Raw genomic sequence first — 15,000 nt, 5'->3', positions numbered from 1 at the left:
AAGAGAGAGAGGGAGAGAGAGGTAACGAGCCTGTTTTGACAATGTAAGGAGTAAAAAGTACAGATATTTGTGTTCAAATGTAGGGAGTAAAAGTAAAAAGTCGGCAGAAAACTAAATACTCAAGTAAAGTACAGATACCTGAAAAATCTATTTAAGTACAGTAACGAAGTATTTGTACTTCGTTCCTTCCCACCTCTGTAATTATGGAGTTTGCCCAAAGAGGGCAGCTCACACTGGCTCAGGAATTCTTCAGTCTAACAGGGATCAAATGGTGTAGGCTGGGTGTACAGAGACTGATAAAATGTTCAAATGCTTTTTGTATTCCCTCTCATCTATATCATGATTGTCTTAAAAATAGGATCCCTAATTTTATAAACTGTGTTTTCAGACTGTTGCTTTCTCAACCTCCAAGATAATAACCTAGAGGCTTTAGAGCCAGGTCATAATATCTGTTTTGTAAATCCAAGCTTTTCTCTACTCCAGTGTAAATCTTACCCCTCTCTTGTTTAATTGGTCTCATTTGAAGGATTAAGTGTAAATCTGTATTTTTACTGTGTTGTACTTCAAGATCCAGAAGCTGTTTTTGTAGGTCTGAAAGTTTTTGAGCTTTCATCTTTCATGCAGTTTCTGAAATCATTTTTCACCACACAACTGCTTTGGCTGCATCCCATAGAATTACAGGGTTTACATTTCCATTATCATTATCCTCCAAATATGGCTGTAATTCGTTTTTCAATCTTTCCTTAAACCCACTGTTATTTAGCACACTTATATTTAGCTTCCATGTTGTTGATTTTGGCCTGCTATCTAAATCTAATTTTAAATAAATAGTTGAGTGGTCTGATATTTCTCTCGAGCTTATCTCACAGTCTTTTGGCCTGTGCCTTTCAGATTTTTGCATAAAAATATAATCAGTCCTTGAATAAACATTATGACGATTTGAAAAAAACTTGTACTATCTATCCAGACAGTGAAAATCTTTCCAGACATCAATTTTTATTAACCCATCTTTCTGTGGTGGTGATTTTCCTGTTTTGATTAGTTGTATCAAGACTTTGATTAAGAATTATATTAAAATCACCAGCACAAATAAGAACTCCAGCAGACTGGAATGCTCGTAGATCAAATAATTTTTGTAGAAGACCCTGTTGCTATCTGGAGGTGCATAAACATTAAGAAGAAACATGAAAAAGAGTCATATAGTTATTTTACACCAGAAGCCATCCAGAGTTTTAGTTTCATTTTAAGGTCAGAATGGATAGAAATTAGCATGCAACACCTGCAGGCTAATACCTGTCTCACCTCAGTTTGTAAGTTTTATTGCAGACGTGAGGGACGCAACAACAACCAAATGCTGCTGGTGAAAAGACCAAGGCAGGTGAAAAACTCATGTTAATATGTTTTTATTTCAGTGCTTTTGTGGGAAACACTTACCTATTTCACTGTCTAATCCACTGAGGAATGAAAACATCTGTCCTGTTATAACGGCTGAAATGAAGCACAAGCACACAGTGGAAATATTGCATCAATGCATGTTGTCATATTTTGTTGGTCTGTCTGCAGCTTCACACACACACACACACACACACACACACACACAATGAACAGGAAGGTGTAACTCTTCATAACCTTGCATATGTGTTACTGACAACAAATCAAATAAAAATACTCACCAAAACCCAGCCAAAAAAACAGAGGGACTGCAGTCATCAGCCTAGTCAGCACACCAAGGTAAAGCAGAAGTCTACCTGTTTAATAACAAAGGCTTAGTCAGTGCAAAAAATGTGTTAGTCTTCCTTCAAAGTCAAGCCACAGTTCACAAACCAGATTACCACTGGAAAATATATCAATAGCAACAAACTTGTGTTTGCAGTAAAACACTGCGCCATAAATTTAATGCATTCTTCAATTTGTGAAAACAATGCATAACATTCAAATCACCTGACCTATGAAGTACATCAAGTGTTGCTTTTCAACACTCAAATAATACACAATAGTACAGTAAAACACTAACATTACAGAAATTATGGTTTATACTTAAAATTAATTAATCACACATGAAAATTACTCTGCAGGTCAAAGTTCAATAAATAGGAACTCTGACCTTCACATACATGTGATTTTTTTCATTCTTTACTGTTTTAAATGCACAGAAAAGCAACACAACTATTACTGGTACTGCTCTGAGTACCCTGCAAAGTTAATTACAGCTCCACTGCTTAATGTGGGTGAGGAAAGACTAATTTCAGCACTTTAACTGTCACAAGTTCAAAACCTAAAACTAAATACTTCCATAAAATATCTTGATCCACTCCCTCTTCATTTTCCTTTGGATAAAATGATTGTCTGATATTTTCCATGTCCTTGTTAGTTTTTCCCCAGAGACAGAGACCAAGGCAGGTGAAAAACTCATGTTAACATGTTTTTATTTCAGTGTTTTTGTGGGAAACACTTACGTTTTTCACTGTCAAATCCACTACGTAATGAAAAGATTCTTCGTGTTATGAAAGCTGAAATGAAGCACAAGCACACAGTGGAAACATTTCATTAATGCATGTTGTCATGTTTTAGTTTGTCTGTCAGCAGATGCACGCGCACGCGCATGCGTTGATCACCAGGGAAGTGTAATTCTTCATAACCTTGCTTATGAGTTGACTTGGAACAAAAGGAGCACAGGTAACTTATAAGAAATCAAATAAAAATACTCACCAAAAATAACAACCAGAAAAACTGCAGCCACCACCCCAACCGCCACAGTAACGTAAAGCTGCTGTCTGTCTGTTTAAAAACAAGGCTTAGTCAGTGCGAAAAATGTGTTAGTCTTCCTTCAAAGTCAAGTCACAGTTCACAAACCAGATTACCACTGGAAAATATATGAATACCACCAAACAGCTAAACCTGCATGTGTGTGCTGACAAAATGTTAAACTCTTATTCATTTTACTGTGCAGAGTAAACTCCTCAGACCTTCATAGAATACATTTTTCCATGGTTCACTCTCTTCCTCACTAACTGGGTTCTTCATTTGGCAGAAGAAATTTTCAATGTGGTCATCATCCTTGGTGATGTCCATCAGTTTACTTGACTCAGTCCAGTCTCCTGTATCTCGCCTCCAGCTGTAGGTGATTGGTTCAGCCTCTGGGATCCCTCCATTACAGCTCAGAGCGCAGGGCGGTGAGGAGGGAGAACAAGACAGTGGCTCCAGTGCCACCGAGGGCTTTGGGACTTTCTCTGTTGGTGTACAAAACAGATTTCCTCCTCCTTTAGTCTCTCTCACATTTGTACCAATAACTTGGAAACCTCACATACTGTATAAATCATCTAAAATAGCTACAAGTATTGGCATTATCGGTAAAATCAGACCCTGATAAACAACAGAACTAGTGTTAATTTTTATAACAGAGTGATTATAGGAGCCAAATATGTTTTGTGTTCAATTTAGTTGTTATTCCCTCTATATACTTTGGGTGTCACTGTGTTGTCAACTTGCTCAGGTGTAGTAGTGATGTCACTGTTGTCGGCAGGTGTTTGACCCGACAGGGCAAATGGTTTTTGACCGCGATACCGCGAAATGTTTGAGTGTGTTCGCTTGTTTTTGGTTTTTTTGTGATGGAAACAAGAGACAATGGACTGAAACACTGTTACTGTGCACAGGGAATAAACGGTTTTGTAAAATTTGCATCAGAAGAACAGCGTGCTGACCTTTTTTACTGAGAACACAGCAAGCAGTAGTGAGGCGCGTCAACCACAGGTTATCCCGGTCAAGCATCTCAGTAGCAAAGCAACAGGCTTAGCTCCTTCAATAGTGAAATACCCTTTTATTTGCTATAGTAACATTGCATTGCCAAGTACCCACAAGACAAAACATCTGACATTTTACCATTTACAGAAGAGATGAGAATTGTTAGCCATGCAGACTGCATGAAGATCATTCAACTCCTTCTCTCTCTGCTCCACTTGGAATTCTGAATATTTATCAGGCCAACTCTACAAATTGATAAAAAATGCCTGGGTCTGTTGTTAACATATTGTACCCTCCATTATTCAGCACTACTTCAATCCATCATTTTAACAACAGGTGTTGGGCTTAAGCCCCGAATGTTTTAATACCAGCCCTGATTTTCTTTTACTTTTTTTTTGTTGTTGTTTGGAAGAAGTTGGATTTTGAATGTAGCAGAGTTGGAGTTTCAGAGGGGAAGAAGTAATAAAATGTTTCATGAAATAGGAATATAAGTGCTCTTGGTTGACTACTTTCAAATATCCCCACAATTTCCCCACATGACATGTAACCAGGCAGTTTATAATGTGAATACATTAAAAAACTAGATAACACAACCTGCACTAACTTTCTGGCTACAGCAGGTTGGTCATTGATGTTCTCTTTCTCTGTACACACACATCTCCTCCTGTGTGGGAGTAAATGTGAGACTATGAAGCAGAGCTTTGCTGAAAATATGCATCTGTGTTCAATAGTCCTACCCTGGGTAGACTGTGCACTGATGGAGAAACCAAAGCCTTTTAGGAAATCATAGGCTAAATATGCTGTGTCTGATACAAACACAGGTGTCACTGCTGATGTTTCCAGTTCTATGATGTGCCTGGTACAGAACAGCCAAGAAACGCCTGTAGACAAACACCGATCATATCATGGCCTCTGTATTGTTCTGCATACAGCATCACAAGGTTGTTGGCAATACTCAGCCCTAACGGTGACTGACTGGACTAATCTGACGTCTTCAGATCCCAACAACACCCCTGATTCTAACTATTCAGCTAGCAACTATTATCAGCTTTGTCTACCCAGTCAGAACAGCTCATTCTCAGTTCAGGTTCTTATAGAGGCCCTGCATTTCTACCTGCCTTGTCAACCCTGTCCAGTGTCCAACGGCCCTTTACACACTTTTTGTTGGAATAGTCACAATTTATGCCATAATTAGGAGTCAAAGCAGCAAAGGTACTGGAGCCCTCTTATGGGTGTTTGGATTATTCTGGTTTTCCTGGTTTGCAAAACTTTGCAGCTATGTTGGAAATCTCACCCACAACTCAGGAAAACAAAATTATACTCATTGGGCCACATGGTGGCGCCGTCATATTTACATTTTGGTGCTGAACTGTACATGGATTTCCAGGATTTCCAGGGTGAAGATGCATCTCTTAGTGTAAGTCTCCCCCATGTCCACCAGGGTAGATTTCCTGCTATTTTGCATTTTGTCTAAAACAGTTTTCTTCACTAATCCTCTAACACATTTTGTCTGCATTTTGATAATCAATAAAGTTTCTCTGTAATCTCGGTTTAAAATATCTGGTCAGGAGTGTTCACTGAGTGTATGCGTCCAAGGATGTTGTGTTGCATCCCTAGGGGGTGCCACAAATGGAAAAAGTTTCCACCTTAATTAGTCAACACACAAAGAATTTTTTTTTTTTTTTTTTTTTGCCAAACATGGAAGAATACATTCATATTCAAATTCCTGTAAATTTTGCATTTAGTTGAAGACTGTTTAATTTACTTTGACTTCATCCATTGCTGCTAGTGGTTATATTTATCATTTTAATTGTCGCACCAACTCAAATAATTCTGACAAACAAAAGTTAAAATATTTAAGTCTGGAGGTGAGTCTACATTTTGCAACAGGAGAAAAAAACATTCAAAAAATTGTTTTTGTACACAGCCACAACTAAAAGCCTTTAAGATGAAAGACAAAAAATTCCCAGACCCTAAACTCATAAACTTTCCAAACGGCTAATCCTGCATTTGTGTGCTGACAAGATGTTTAACCTTTCTTATTATATCACTCTATTACTGTGCAGAGTAAACTACATACCTGGGTAAAATACATTCTTCCATGGCTCGCTCTCTTCCTCACTAACTGGATTCTTCATTTGGCAGAAGAAATTTTCAACATGGTTGTCATCGTTGGTGATGTCCATCAGTTTACTTGACTCAGTCCAGGCTCCTGTATCTCGCCTCCAGCTGTAGGTGATTGGTTCAGCCTCTGGGATCCATCCATTGCAGCTCAGTTTGCAAAGAGATGAGGTGGAAGAACAAAACAGTGGCTCAACTGTCACCGAGGGCTTTGGGACTTTCTCTGTTGGTGGAGGAAACAGATTTCCTTCTTCTTTAGTCTCTCCCACAGAAGGACCAATAACTTGGAAACCTCACATACTGTATAAATCTAAAATAGCTACAAATATAGGCATTATTGGTAAAATCAGACCCTGATAAACTACAAAACGTTTTAAAATTGTATTACTCTGTGGTGTACTCTTTTATTAGCTATAGTAACACTGCTCACCTAATCTCATGGAGATTAAGACGTTGCTGTATGTGTCTCATTCCTGTAATACCTTCTATTGACCTGTAATACCTTCTATTCTGTATTTGTTGTGTATTCTTATTACCTTTACTTGCATCGATTTATGATCTGCACTGATTATCTCTAATAATCAGAAGAACAGGATTTCCCTGTTCTTCTTACATTGAAAAGCTGAAAGTAATCCTAGGCCGTTGATGATATCCCACTTATGTTTCAGCCAACTGGATTAAACTATCACTTGGAACGCACAAGTTGCATTGTAATCACAGAACTTGAATGGAGTAGAGCAGTCATGGGACTGTTTCTGTGGTAATTTGTTTGGTAAAATCCTAACTAATAAAATAATAACTAATAAAACTAATAAAATCCTAAAGGTTAGGCTAAAAATGAACAACTAAAATCCCTTACACTAACCTATAAACTGTCCTTAGCCTAATAACGATATGAACATTGTCAGTCACATAGCTGGACCTTTCTTCAACACAGTAAAGAGCAAGAACACACGACTAAAATACTACACACTTACTGATCACAGTAACCATGTATGTCTCACTCTGGAGTTGGCCATTTAACTCCAAAGAATACACTCCACTGTAGATAAGAGTCAAATTGTCGATCTCCAAACGAGCAGTTTTTCTATCCAGGGTTGTGTGGCCGTGAAATGCTCCGTAGTACTCCACACTTCCTAATTTCTCAACCCATTCCACCACCATGTTGTGATTATGTTTCCACAGGATGCTTGTCAGGGGCTTGAACTCAGCAGGAATGGGTGACTCCAATGTGAGTTTACCTCCATCTGCAAGGTATACTTGTTTCTCTGCACCTGCACAGAGAGAGCAGTTTGTCAGTCCAGGGTGAAAATGAGCAAATGAGAAAATGACTGGCTTTCAGTTTTCCCCATTACTTTTACTGACAAAACTTCTAGGCTTGGTGGTAGCTAAAAAAAAATTCTAAAAAAAACACTACATTAAAAGCCCTTATGATAAGTAGTTAGATTTTGATAAGAAGACACAAGAAACTAAAAACATGTAATTTTTTTTGGCAATTATTGTAAAATGGTGCATATTATGACCTCAACATTAGGCAGCAAGGTGACTGATGTTGAAGGGGGTTATTATAGATCATGGTTTCCCAACTGTTTCCATGCCGGGATCCACAGGTGGGGGTATTATTTGTCAAGGGACCCACCGCTTACTTTGTATAATAATAAAGCTGTCAAAAAGTAGTTACACTTTCAATGCACCTACATGAGTCATGAGGGTGAAATCTACATTTGTCTTACATTCAGGCCTTGACTTAAATTCAGTGTGAGGCCTCTATCAAATGTGGTATTCCATTTGGTTATTACAGGTCATTTAAAATGATTCATGTGAAAACCATCAGTACTGACATATTTTGCTTTAAACCTAAATATACTTGTATGTATAAAAAAAACAGCACTTCTCTGTTCATAAACAATATATAGGCTACAAAAAATAAGTGTAAAAAAAATTAAATTTTGTCGAATAACAGTTGTTTTTTGTTAAATTCAATCTCTAACTCAGATTATAATCTCATGAACAAAACATAAAACCATGAGGTAGTCATTTTAGGCTGATAGTGTTTGCATTCTGCACAGGACATCATGGACACAATGATGCATTAAAGGGGCATGATGATTTTGCCACCTAGTGGTTGTACACCTACACTGCATGATTTAAAATTTCCACCCTCCACAGAGGTTTTTCCACCTGCTGCACCAACAGCATCTCTGTTGCCTACCATGTGATAATGCAGTTGGTTATGCAGGCCTTGGAACTACCAACAGCGTGGGCTATATGACAACTGAGTGCTGAATTCATGTTTCAATGGACTGTTTTAAAAATGAATGGATTCTTAAAGATAAGATAAGATAAGATATTCCTTTATTAGTCCCATGGTGGGGAAATTTCACGCATCACAGCAGCAAAGTGGATAGCAAGATACGATTATTATTATGGATTAAAATTGGCAGTGTGCATAGAAAAACCCCACAAGAGTGCAATGCTGCCTAACACTGCTTCTGGTACACTTAAACACACACACTCACTTTGACAATTATTCAAGTGACTGTGCTCCTATAGTACAAAATTCTGTGTAGCTGCTGCCTGTTCAAGGGGTGTGCAGCCGTGTGTATTTCTAGTATCTTGTATTTCACCAATTGAATTCTAGTTAATTCTCCACCTTATTCTCTTTTTTAAATTTGTAAAGGCACATATTTTTCTATTTTGTATTTCTTTCTATTTTCTTATAATTTAATTCTTCTCTTGAGAATTGAGCTACTGCAACTGTCCCAATGTCCCAGAAATCAGTAAAGTATTCCTGATTTCTGATTATTTAAATGTTTTTTTTCCTCAAACTATTTCTCACCTTGCTTTTCCCTTCAGTCATGAAAATTAACATTCTGATTTATAGCATTTGGGTTGCGAGTGGGTGAAAAAAAAAAAAAACTCTCAATTGAGTTGATTAAATAGTTTTGGTGATCTCCCCGCAGCAGAAACCACACACTAAAAACTGCTGGGTTAAAAAATAACCCAACTTTAACCCAACCCCTGGGTCAAAAAGGGTCCAACTACTTGCTGTGTTATTTTGACTCAAGAAACTGGGTTATGCATTTTGACCCATAATCTGGGTTAACTAAATAACCCAATTTCTCTTTTAACATGACCCAGGATTGTAGTCAATATAACCCAACTTATAAAAACTTTCACACAGTATTCTTACTAATTAAGCACTTCCACATTTATATGATTTTATTGCACATTTCCACACAGTGTTACAGATGCTAACACACAACGCTATTCAATTCTGAATAGGTAATCACACACAAGTGCAGCATCAGCAGCTAATTCAATTGTACCCTCAAAGGTGGAGCCAAGCCCTGACTACAACCCAAGCCCGAAGACACACATCACTCAGTTTTACACTGTTAAATTATAAAGTTGTAAATTCTTCAATAAATAGACAATAAATAGTCTGTATAAAATGCGCAAATATGCAATGTGCAAATATTCTGTGCAAACCAATAATAAAGTGCAAATATTGCCACTAAAGTGCCAAGTGCCATTATTAAAGTGCACAGTTAAGTTGTCTGTTTAAAGTGCATTTTCTACCAACCATGTTGTGCAATATTTACAAGCAAAGCTATCAGTCACTAGTAATGAAGTGCTCTTCATTACACAAACTGTTCGTAAAGTATTCAACCAATTAATCAATAAGCAATCAATCAATCAAACCCAAGTCTCTGACCCAACAATGGGTTACTCTCAGATCCAGATGGGTCTGCTGCTAGAACTCTGTGTGGCATTTATCTGGTCTCTGATCTGAGCTGCTGTTAACTTGCGATTTCTGAGGCTGGTGACTCGGATGAACTTGTCCTCAGAAGCAGAGGTGACTCTTGGTCTTCCTTTCCTGGGTCGGTCCTCATGTGTGCCAGTTTCGTTGTAGCGCTTGATGGTTTTTGCGACTCCACTTGGGGACACATTTAAAGTTTTTGCAATTTCCCGGACTGACTGACCTTCATTTCTTAAAGTAATGATGGCCACTCATTTTTCTTTAGTTAGCTGATTGGTTCTTGCCATAATATGAATTTTAACAGTTGTCCAATACGGCTGTCGGCTGTGTAGTAACCTGACTTCTGCACAACACAACTGATGGTCCCAACCCCATTGATAAAGCAAGAAATTCCACTAATTAACCCTGATAAGGCACACCTGTGAAGTGAAAACCATTTCAGGTGACTACCTCTTGAAGCTCATCGAGAGAATGCCAAGAGTGTGCAAAGCAGTAATCAGAGCAAAGGGTGGCTATTTTGAAGAAACTAGAATATAAAACATGTTTTCAGTTATTTCACCTTTTTTTGTTAAGTACATAACTCCACATGTGTTCATTCATAGTTTTGATTCCTTCAGTTAGAATCTACAATGTAAATAGTCATGAAAATAAAGAAAACGCATTGAATGAGAAGGCGTGTCCAAGCTTTTGGCCTGTACTCTATATATATAAACTACATTTCCCATTATCAAAGACAAACTCAGTGTAAAAAGAGAGATCTATCAGTAGCAGTAGCAGCAGCAGTGAGGTTGTGAGGTTGATACTGCATGACCAGGACGGCTCCAACATACAGATTCCCAAATTCTTTCACAGCGTGTATCAGGGGTGTCAAACTCGTGCCACGGAGGGCCGAGAGGCTGCAGGTTTTCATTCCAACCAAAAACTCCACCAGGTGATTTCACTGATCACCCTACCTCCGAACAGAGAGGCGGGACTAATCAGTGAAATCACCTGGTGGAGTTGTTGGTTGGAATGAAAACCTGCAGCCTCTCGGCCCTCCATGGCACGAGTTTGACACCCCTGGCGTGTATCCAGATCAGGCTTTGTTGAACACACACACACACACTGTCTTGGTGAACACACACACACACACAGACACACACACACACACACACACAGTATAATCTCTGACCTACATGCACACATGCTGCAACAAATGCATAGATTACTAATGATGAATTGGTGTGGAGGGAAGCTAGGGGATACTGAAGCGCTTCTACGTCACACACACACACACACACACACACACACACACACAAGCAGTTAATAGTAATGGGATGGTGTCGTTTGTCAATAAACACCAAGATATATACTCAGATGGATGTTAACTATCTGCACAGTTTTCCTGTACCAGGGGCTCTCAAACATTTGCATATCTCAGAATTCCATACACACGTTACACCGCAGATCCCCGTTTGATAAGATATAATCCCTGTGATCTCATATTGTAGTTGCTCTAGTATTGAACTGTAGGCCTATCTCTGATTACAGCAGAGGTTCTCAAATAATGTGCCATCAGGATCCAAGAGTCTGTAGCATTTTCATTCCAACAAAGCAGTGAAATTAGCTGCTGCTGCTGAGAGTGAGTGTTGAGTGATAGAAATATTACATCAGTTTTTCATACAAGGTGGGTAATTTCTGGTGAATTATAGTGAAATGAAATCATCCCTTTTTTTACTAGAACTCCCTTAAAGATTTCACTTTATAAACGACAGCTTTTAAAGTGCACTATGCAAAACTGTAAGGGTCAGTTGAAATGAAGGCAATTTGGTGATTGAGTCGCCATGGTTCAGTTATATGCTATATCACATTTTATGTGTGATACTCACTTCACATGACCAACAATAATGTAATATCACAAGAGGGAATGCTGATGTTCAGTATAACAGCATGACAAACAACAACAACAACCACCTCTGCTTTAAACAACAAAATTGTTTAAAACTGAGGAAGTCAAAGCCCCCCAAGGATTCATGAGATAATTTTTGGACGGCGCAACATGATTGAGATGATTGAGACATAAGCGAAAGAAAAACAAACATTTTTAGTATGCAAAATTATCATGATTTTCTTTTTCATAAGTTACTCTTTTTGTTGTCTAGTGAAATACTGCATAGTTTTAAAACACAACACATCCTCTGATTGAATTAAGCAAAAGAAACAACCTGAACAAGTGGTTATTTTTTAGATAGACTGTTCACCACTGTGCGCATGCAGCCTGTGACAGGGGGTCACCAGTAGGCGTTGGTTTGTTTTAAGGGATCATAAGTTAAAAAAAAACTTGGAACCACTGCTTTAAAGGGTAAAGATCAGTGTCATGGCTTGTAAATTTGGTTTCTTCTCAGCTTTTGAAAGTGCACCTACCAGGGCACCCCACCAGCTCACCAGATATGAGTGAGTACCATGTGCTAAGGCTGAGTCGTGATCACAGCATCCTGGGTTTGAATCCAACCTCAGGCCATTTGCTGCACGTCATCCTCTCTGTCTCCCCTGCCTTTCCTGTCTCTCTCTACTGTGACTGTCAAGTCACAGTAGCATAAAAGGACAGAGGCTTTATTTTAAGTAATTTAATGATTATTGACACTGATGCTCTCTGATTGCTACCTATAACAATATAGCCTTTGTTGGCTTGGAATGTTTAATGAATTAATGCAACTTTGAAGGGGATAGCATTAGTTGAATAAATGGCATCACCTCCTGCAAACCAATAATAACTAACTTCTACAGCTAGATGAGAGAATTTAGATGCTCATCAGTGTATCAATTCTAGAGGAAGTTTAATGTTATCTTAAATTTAAAAAAATTGTGAACTTATTTAAGAAAATGTTTCACAACTACTTAAATGAACATTAGCTTTTCTGAGCAGTTTCTTAAACACAAAGTTCTGGAAAATATAGCACTTGACAAGAATCTGTGTGAATTTGACCTTAAGCTTAGTAGTTAGAGGCAAAGGGCATGGGTGAGTGAGGCTGCTTCTTATTATGGGTGTTAAGTTGAAATAGGCCTAACAGGCCTCCTGAGGAATTAACAGTAAATTCTGACACTCCATCCTTGTCGTCCATACACAAACATGCATGCGTACACACACACACACACACACTTAGATACACACAAATAAACACGTTCCAAGCACTGATCAGACACATTATTCCTTTCTAAAAAATAGCTTCAGCATCTACATAATCAACGTTAAGTATCAAGTTAATATCAAAGTGCCCTGATTATTGCCCACTCATCCACACAAACCAACCCCCCTACACACACACACACACACACACACACACACACACACACATCCTGCACTATATGTATTTGCCTTTGCCTTTCCACATTCAGACTTGCTTACTGTTACTGCCACTTGTTTTGTTTAATATTTGTCATTACCAAAAGCTAAAAAAAAAAAAAATTTTTTTAAAAGTTGCTGCACAGGTGTAAAATTGGGTAGGGAGGCCAGGGACACGTCCCTACCAACATCCAGCCACTACTGTATAGTCCCTACCAATATAAACACTGTCCGTCAGTGTCTAGTCAGTGCTTATGGTACACAAAAGTCCCGCCTCTAACCTAGTATTGCTCATCAATTGGCTCTGCTTTTTCCTGCTAATGTGTGATTGGCCGTCCCCGCTGTCACACCATCTGGTTGTAAAAAGTGCCTGAAGACATGCACAGCGGAGCAGCTGCAGTCCGTGTGCATCTGCGACTGCCAGCTGTTCCATGTTGGGCGTAGTCTATGGTACGGAGTTTATCACAGTTGACACATTTGTGTGTGTGTGTGTATGTGTGTGTGTGTGTGTGTGTGTGTGTGTGTGTGTGTGTGTGTGTGTGTGTGTGTGTGTGTGTGTGTGTGTGTGAATGCGTGCCTGCGTGCGTGTGTGTGCGTGTGCGTGCGCACGTGTGTGTTTTTGGTGATAAGGCACAGCCAGGATGGGTCCCAAAAAAGTGGACATAAGAAGTTTCTTTAAAAGTCAAAGTGGAAGTTACTCAAAGAAAATAGGCCCACTTTATTTATTATATTGCTGATGGATAGTTGATAATAATGGTGATAACAATAATAGACAACTAAGCTATTGATGTTTTTCTTCACTGTTTATGTTGTCAGGTGGCAGTTATAACAATAGTTCAGCATGCTTCTTTGAAATGAGAGCTTTTATCAGGCACATTGGCCTGTTGTCTCTAGGGAAGCAGGAATTATGCATTTTTACTAACTACGATTTAAAATGCCAAGGTTATAGAACTGTAGAGCCTCAACAACACAGAGATTAAAAAAAAATCTTAATTTAATGCCAAAGAGATACACTTTTTTGTTATTTTATGTACTATTTTCATGTATCATTTGTGTGTTGAGAGGCAGCAACTGTTTGAAAAACACCAACAAAGAAAGTTTGTGAGGAAAATACAGTAAAACCTCAGATTACAAATGTTCATGTGATTTTATACATCCATACTGATGTGGAAGAAATTACCCATAATTGTGAAACTGGTTTTTCTATACTCTAGATATTTTTCTATATCTAGACTATAAGCATACCATCAAAATCTATGGTTGTTGTATCCTAAATTGTCCCACTGTTCATATGTCATGCATCAATATATTTTTGTCAGGTGACAGGTAGTAGAGATACAGGAGGAGAGGCTGGAGGAGATGGAGGATTAGAGGCTGGAGGAGATGGAGGAGGAGAGGCTGGAGGAGGTAAAGGAGGGGCTGGAGGAGATGGAGGTGAAGAGGCTGGGGGAGATGGCGGAGGAGAGGCTGGAGGCTCACAGTTGAGGTTGAATAATGACAGAGATATGTTAGTAGTTAGATTCAGCATTGTGACAAATGTTAGGGTGATGATGATCTGTAGAAATGGTTCACCCATGTGGCTTTGAAATCAGAGCTTTCAAGGTTCATAAACCATGCATCACCCCACCGGCATATTATCCAATGAAATGAATGAGTTAGAGGCTACTCACATTACAAAGTTTGTACCGCGCCCAAGCGTTCATGCACGAGCACATGCACGGTCACGCACGCAGCGCGAACGTGATATGGTGTAAATCATGCAACTTTCCTCTTGCCTCCGCAAAATCGTTTAATGCGCGCAGTGCGTTACCGGCAAATCACCGCGTTGCGCAATCAATAATGAACCATGTTGTCTGTGTTGTTGTCCTTGTGCTGCTGCAACCGCATATAAACAAAAGTCGGTTTATAATGAAAGTACGGCAGTCTGTGTGCGCAGCGCACCTGTCAGATCCGGTAGACCTGGTGCCGGCCGGCACCGCACAGTGCGCGGCCACACGGTCAGGTCAGGTCTACCGGATCTGACAAGTGCCGCTCCGGCTGTCAATTGGACCTT

The 15,000-nt window shown here is 39.0% G+C and overlaps 1 protein-coding gene across 1 annotated transcript in view; it reads right to left on the bottom strand.

Moving 5' to 3' along the window:
- The window catches only part of LOC115370443 (uncharacterized), a 57,923-nt gene that overhangs the window by 41,191 nt on the left and 1,732 nt on the right, over nucleotides 1–15,000 (bottom strand). Inside the window, exons 2-8 of the mRNA XM_030067465.1 lie at nucleotides 6,840–7,136; nucleotides 5,822–6,085; nucleotides 2,967–3,230; nucleotides 2,710–2,778; nucleotides 2,457–2,510; nucleotides 1,674–1,748; nucleotides 1,435–1,488 (exon numbers count right to left, since the gene is read on the bottom strand). Of these exons, the coding sequence (XP_029923325.1) occupies nucleotides 1,435–1,488; nucleotides 1,674–1,748; nucleotides 2,457–2,510; nucleotides 2,710–2,778; nucleotides 2,967–3,230; nucleotides 5,822–6,085; nucleotides 6,840–7,136 (1,077 nt within the window). The remainder of the gene's footprint in view (nucleotides 1–1,434; nucleotides 1,489–1,673; nucleotides 1,749–2,456; nucleotides 2,511–2,709; nucleotides 2,779–2,966; nucleotides 3,231–5,821; nucleotides 6,086–6,839; nucleotides 7,137–15,000) is intronic.

Source organism: Myripristis murdjan, chromosome 13 (assembly GCF_902150065.1).
Source record: "Myripristis murdjan chromosome 13, fMyrMur1.1, whole genome shotgun sequence".
Taxonomy (NCBI): Eukaryota; Metazoa; Chordata; class Actinopteri; order Holocentriformes; family Holocentridae; genus Myripristis; species Myripristis murdjan.
This window is presented reverse-complemented; position numbering and strand designations above follow the sequence as displayed.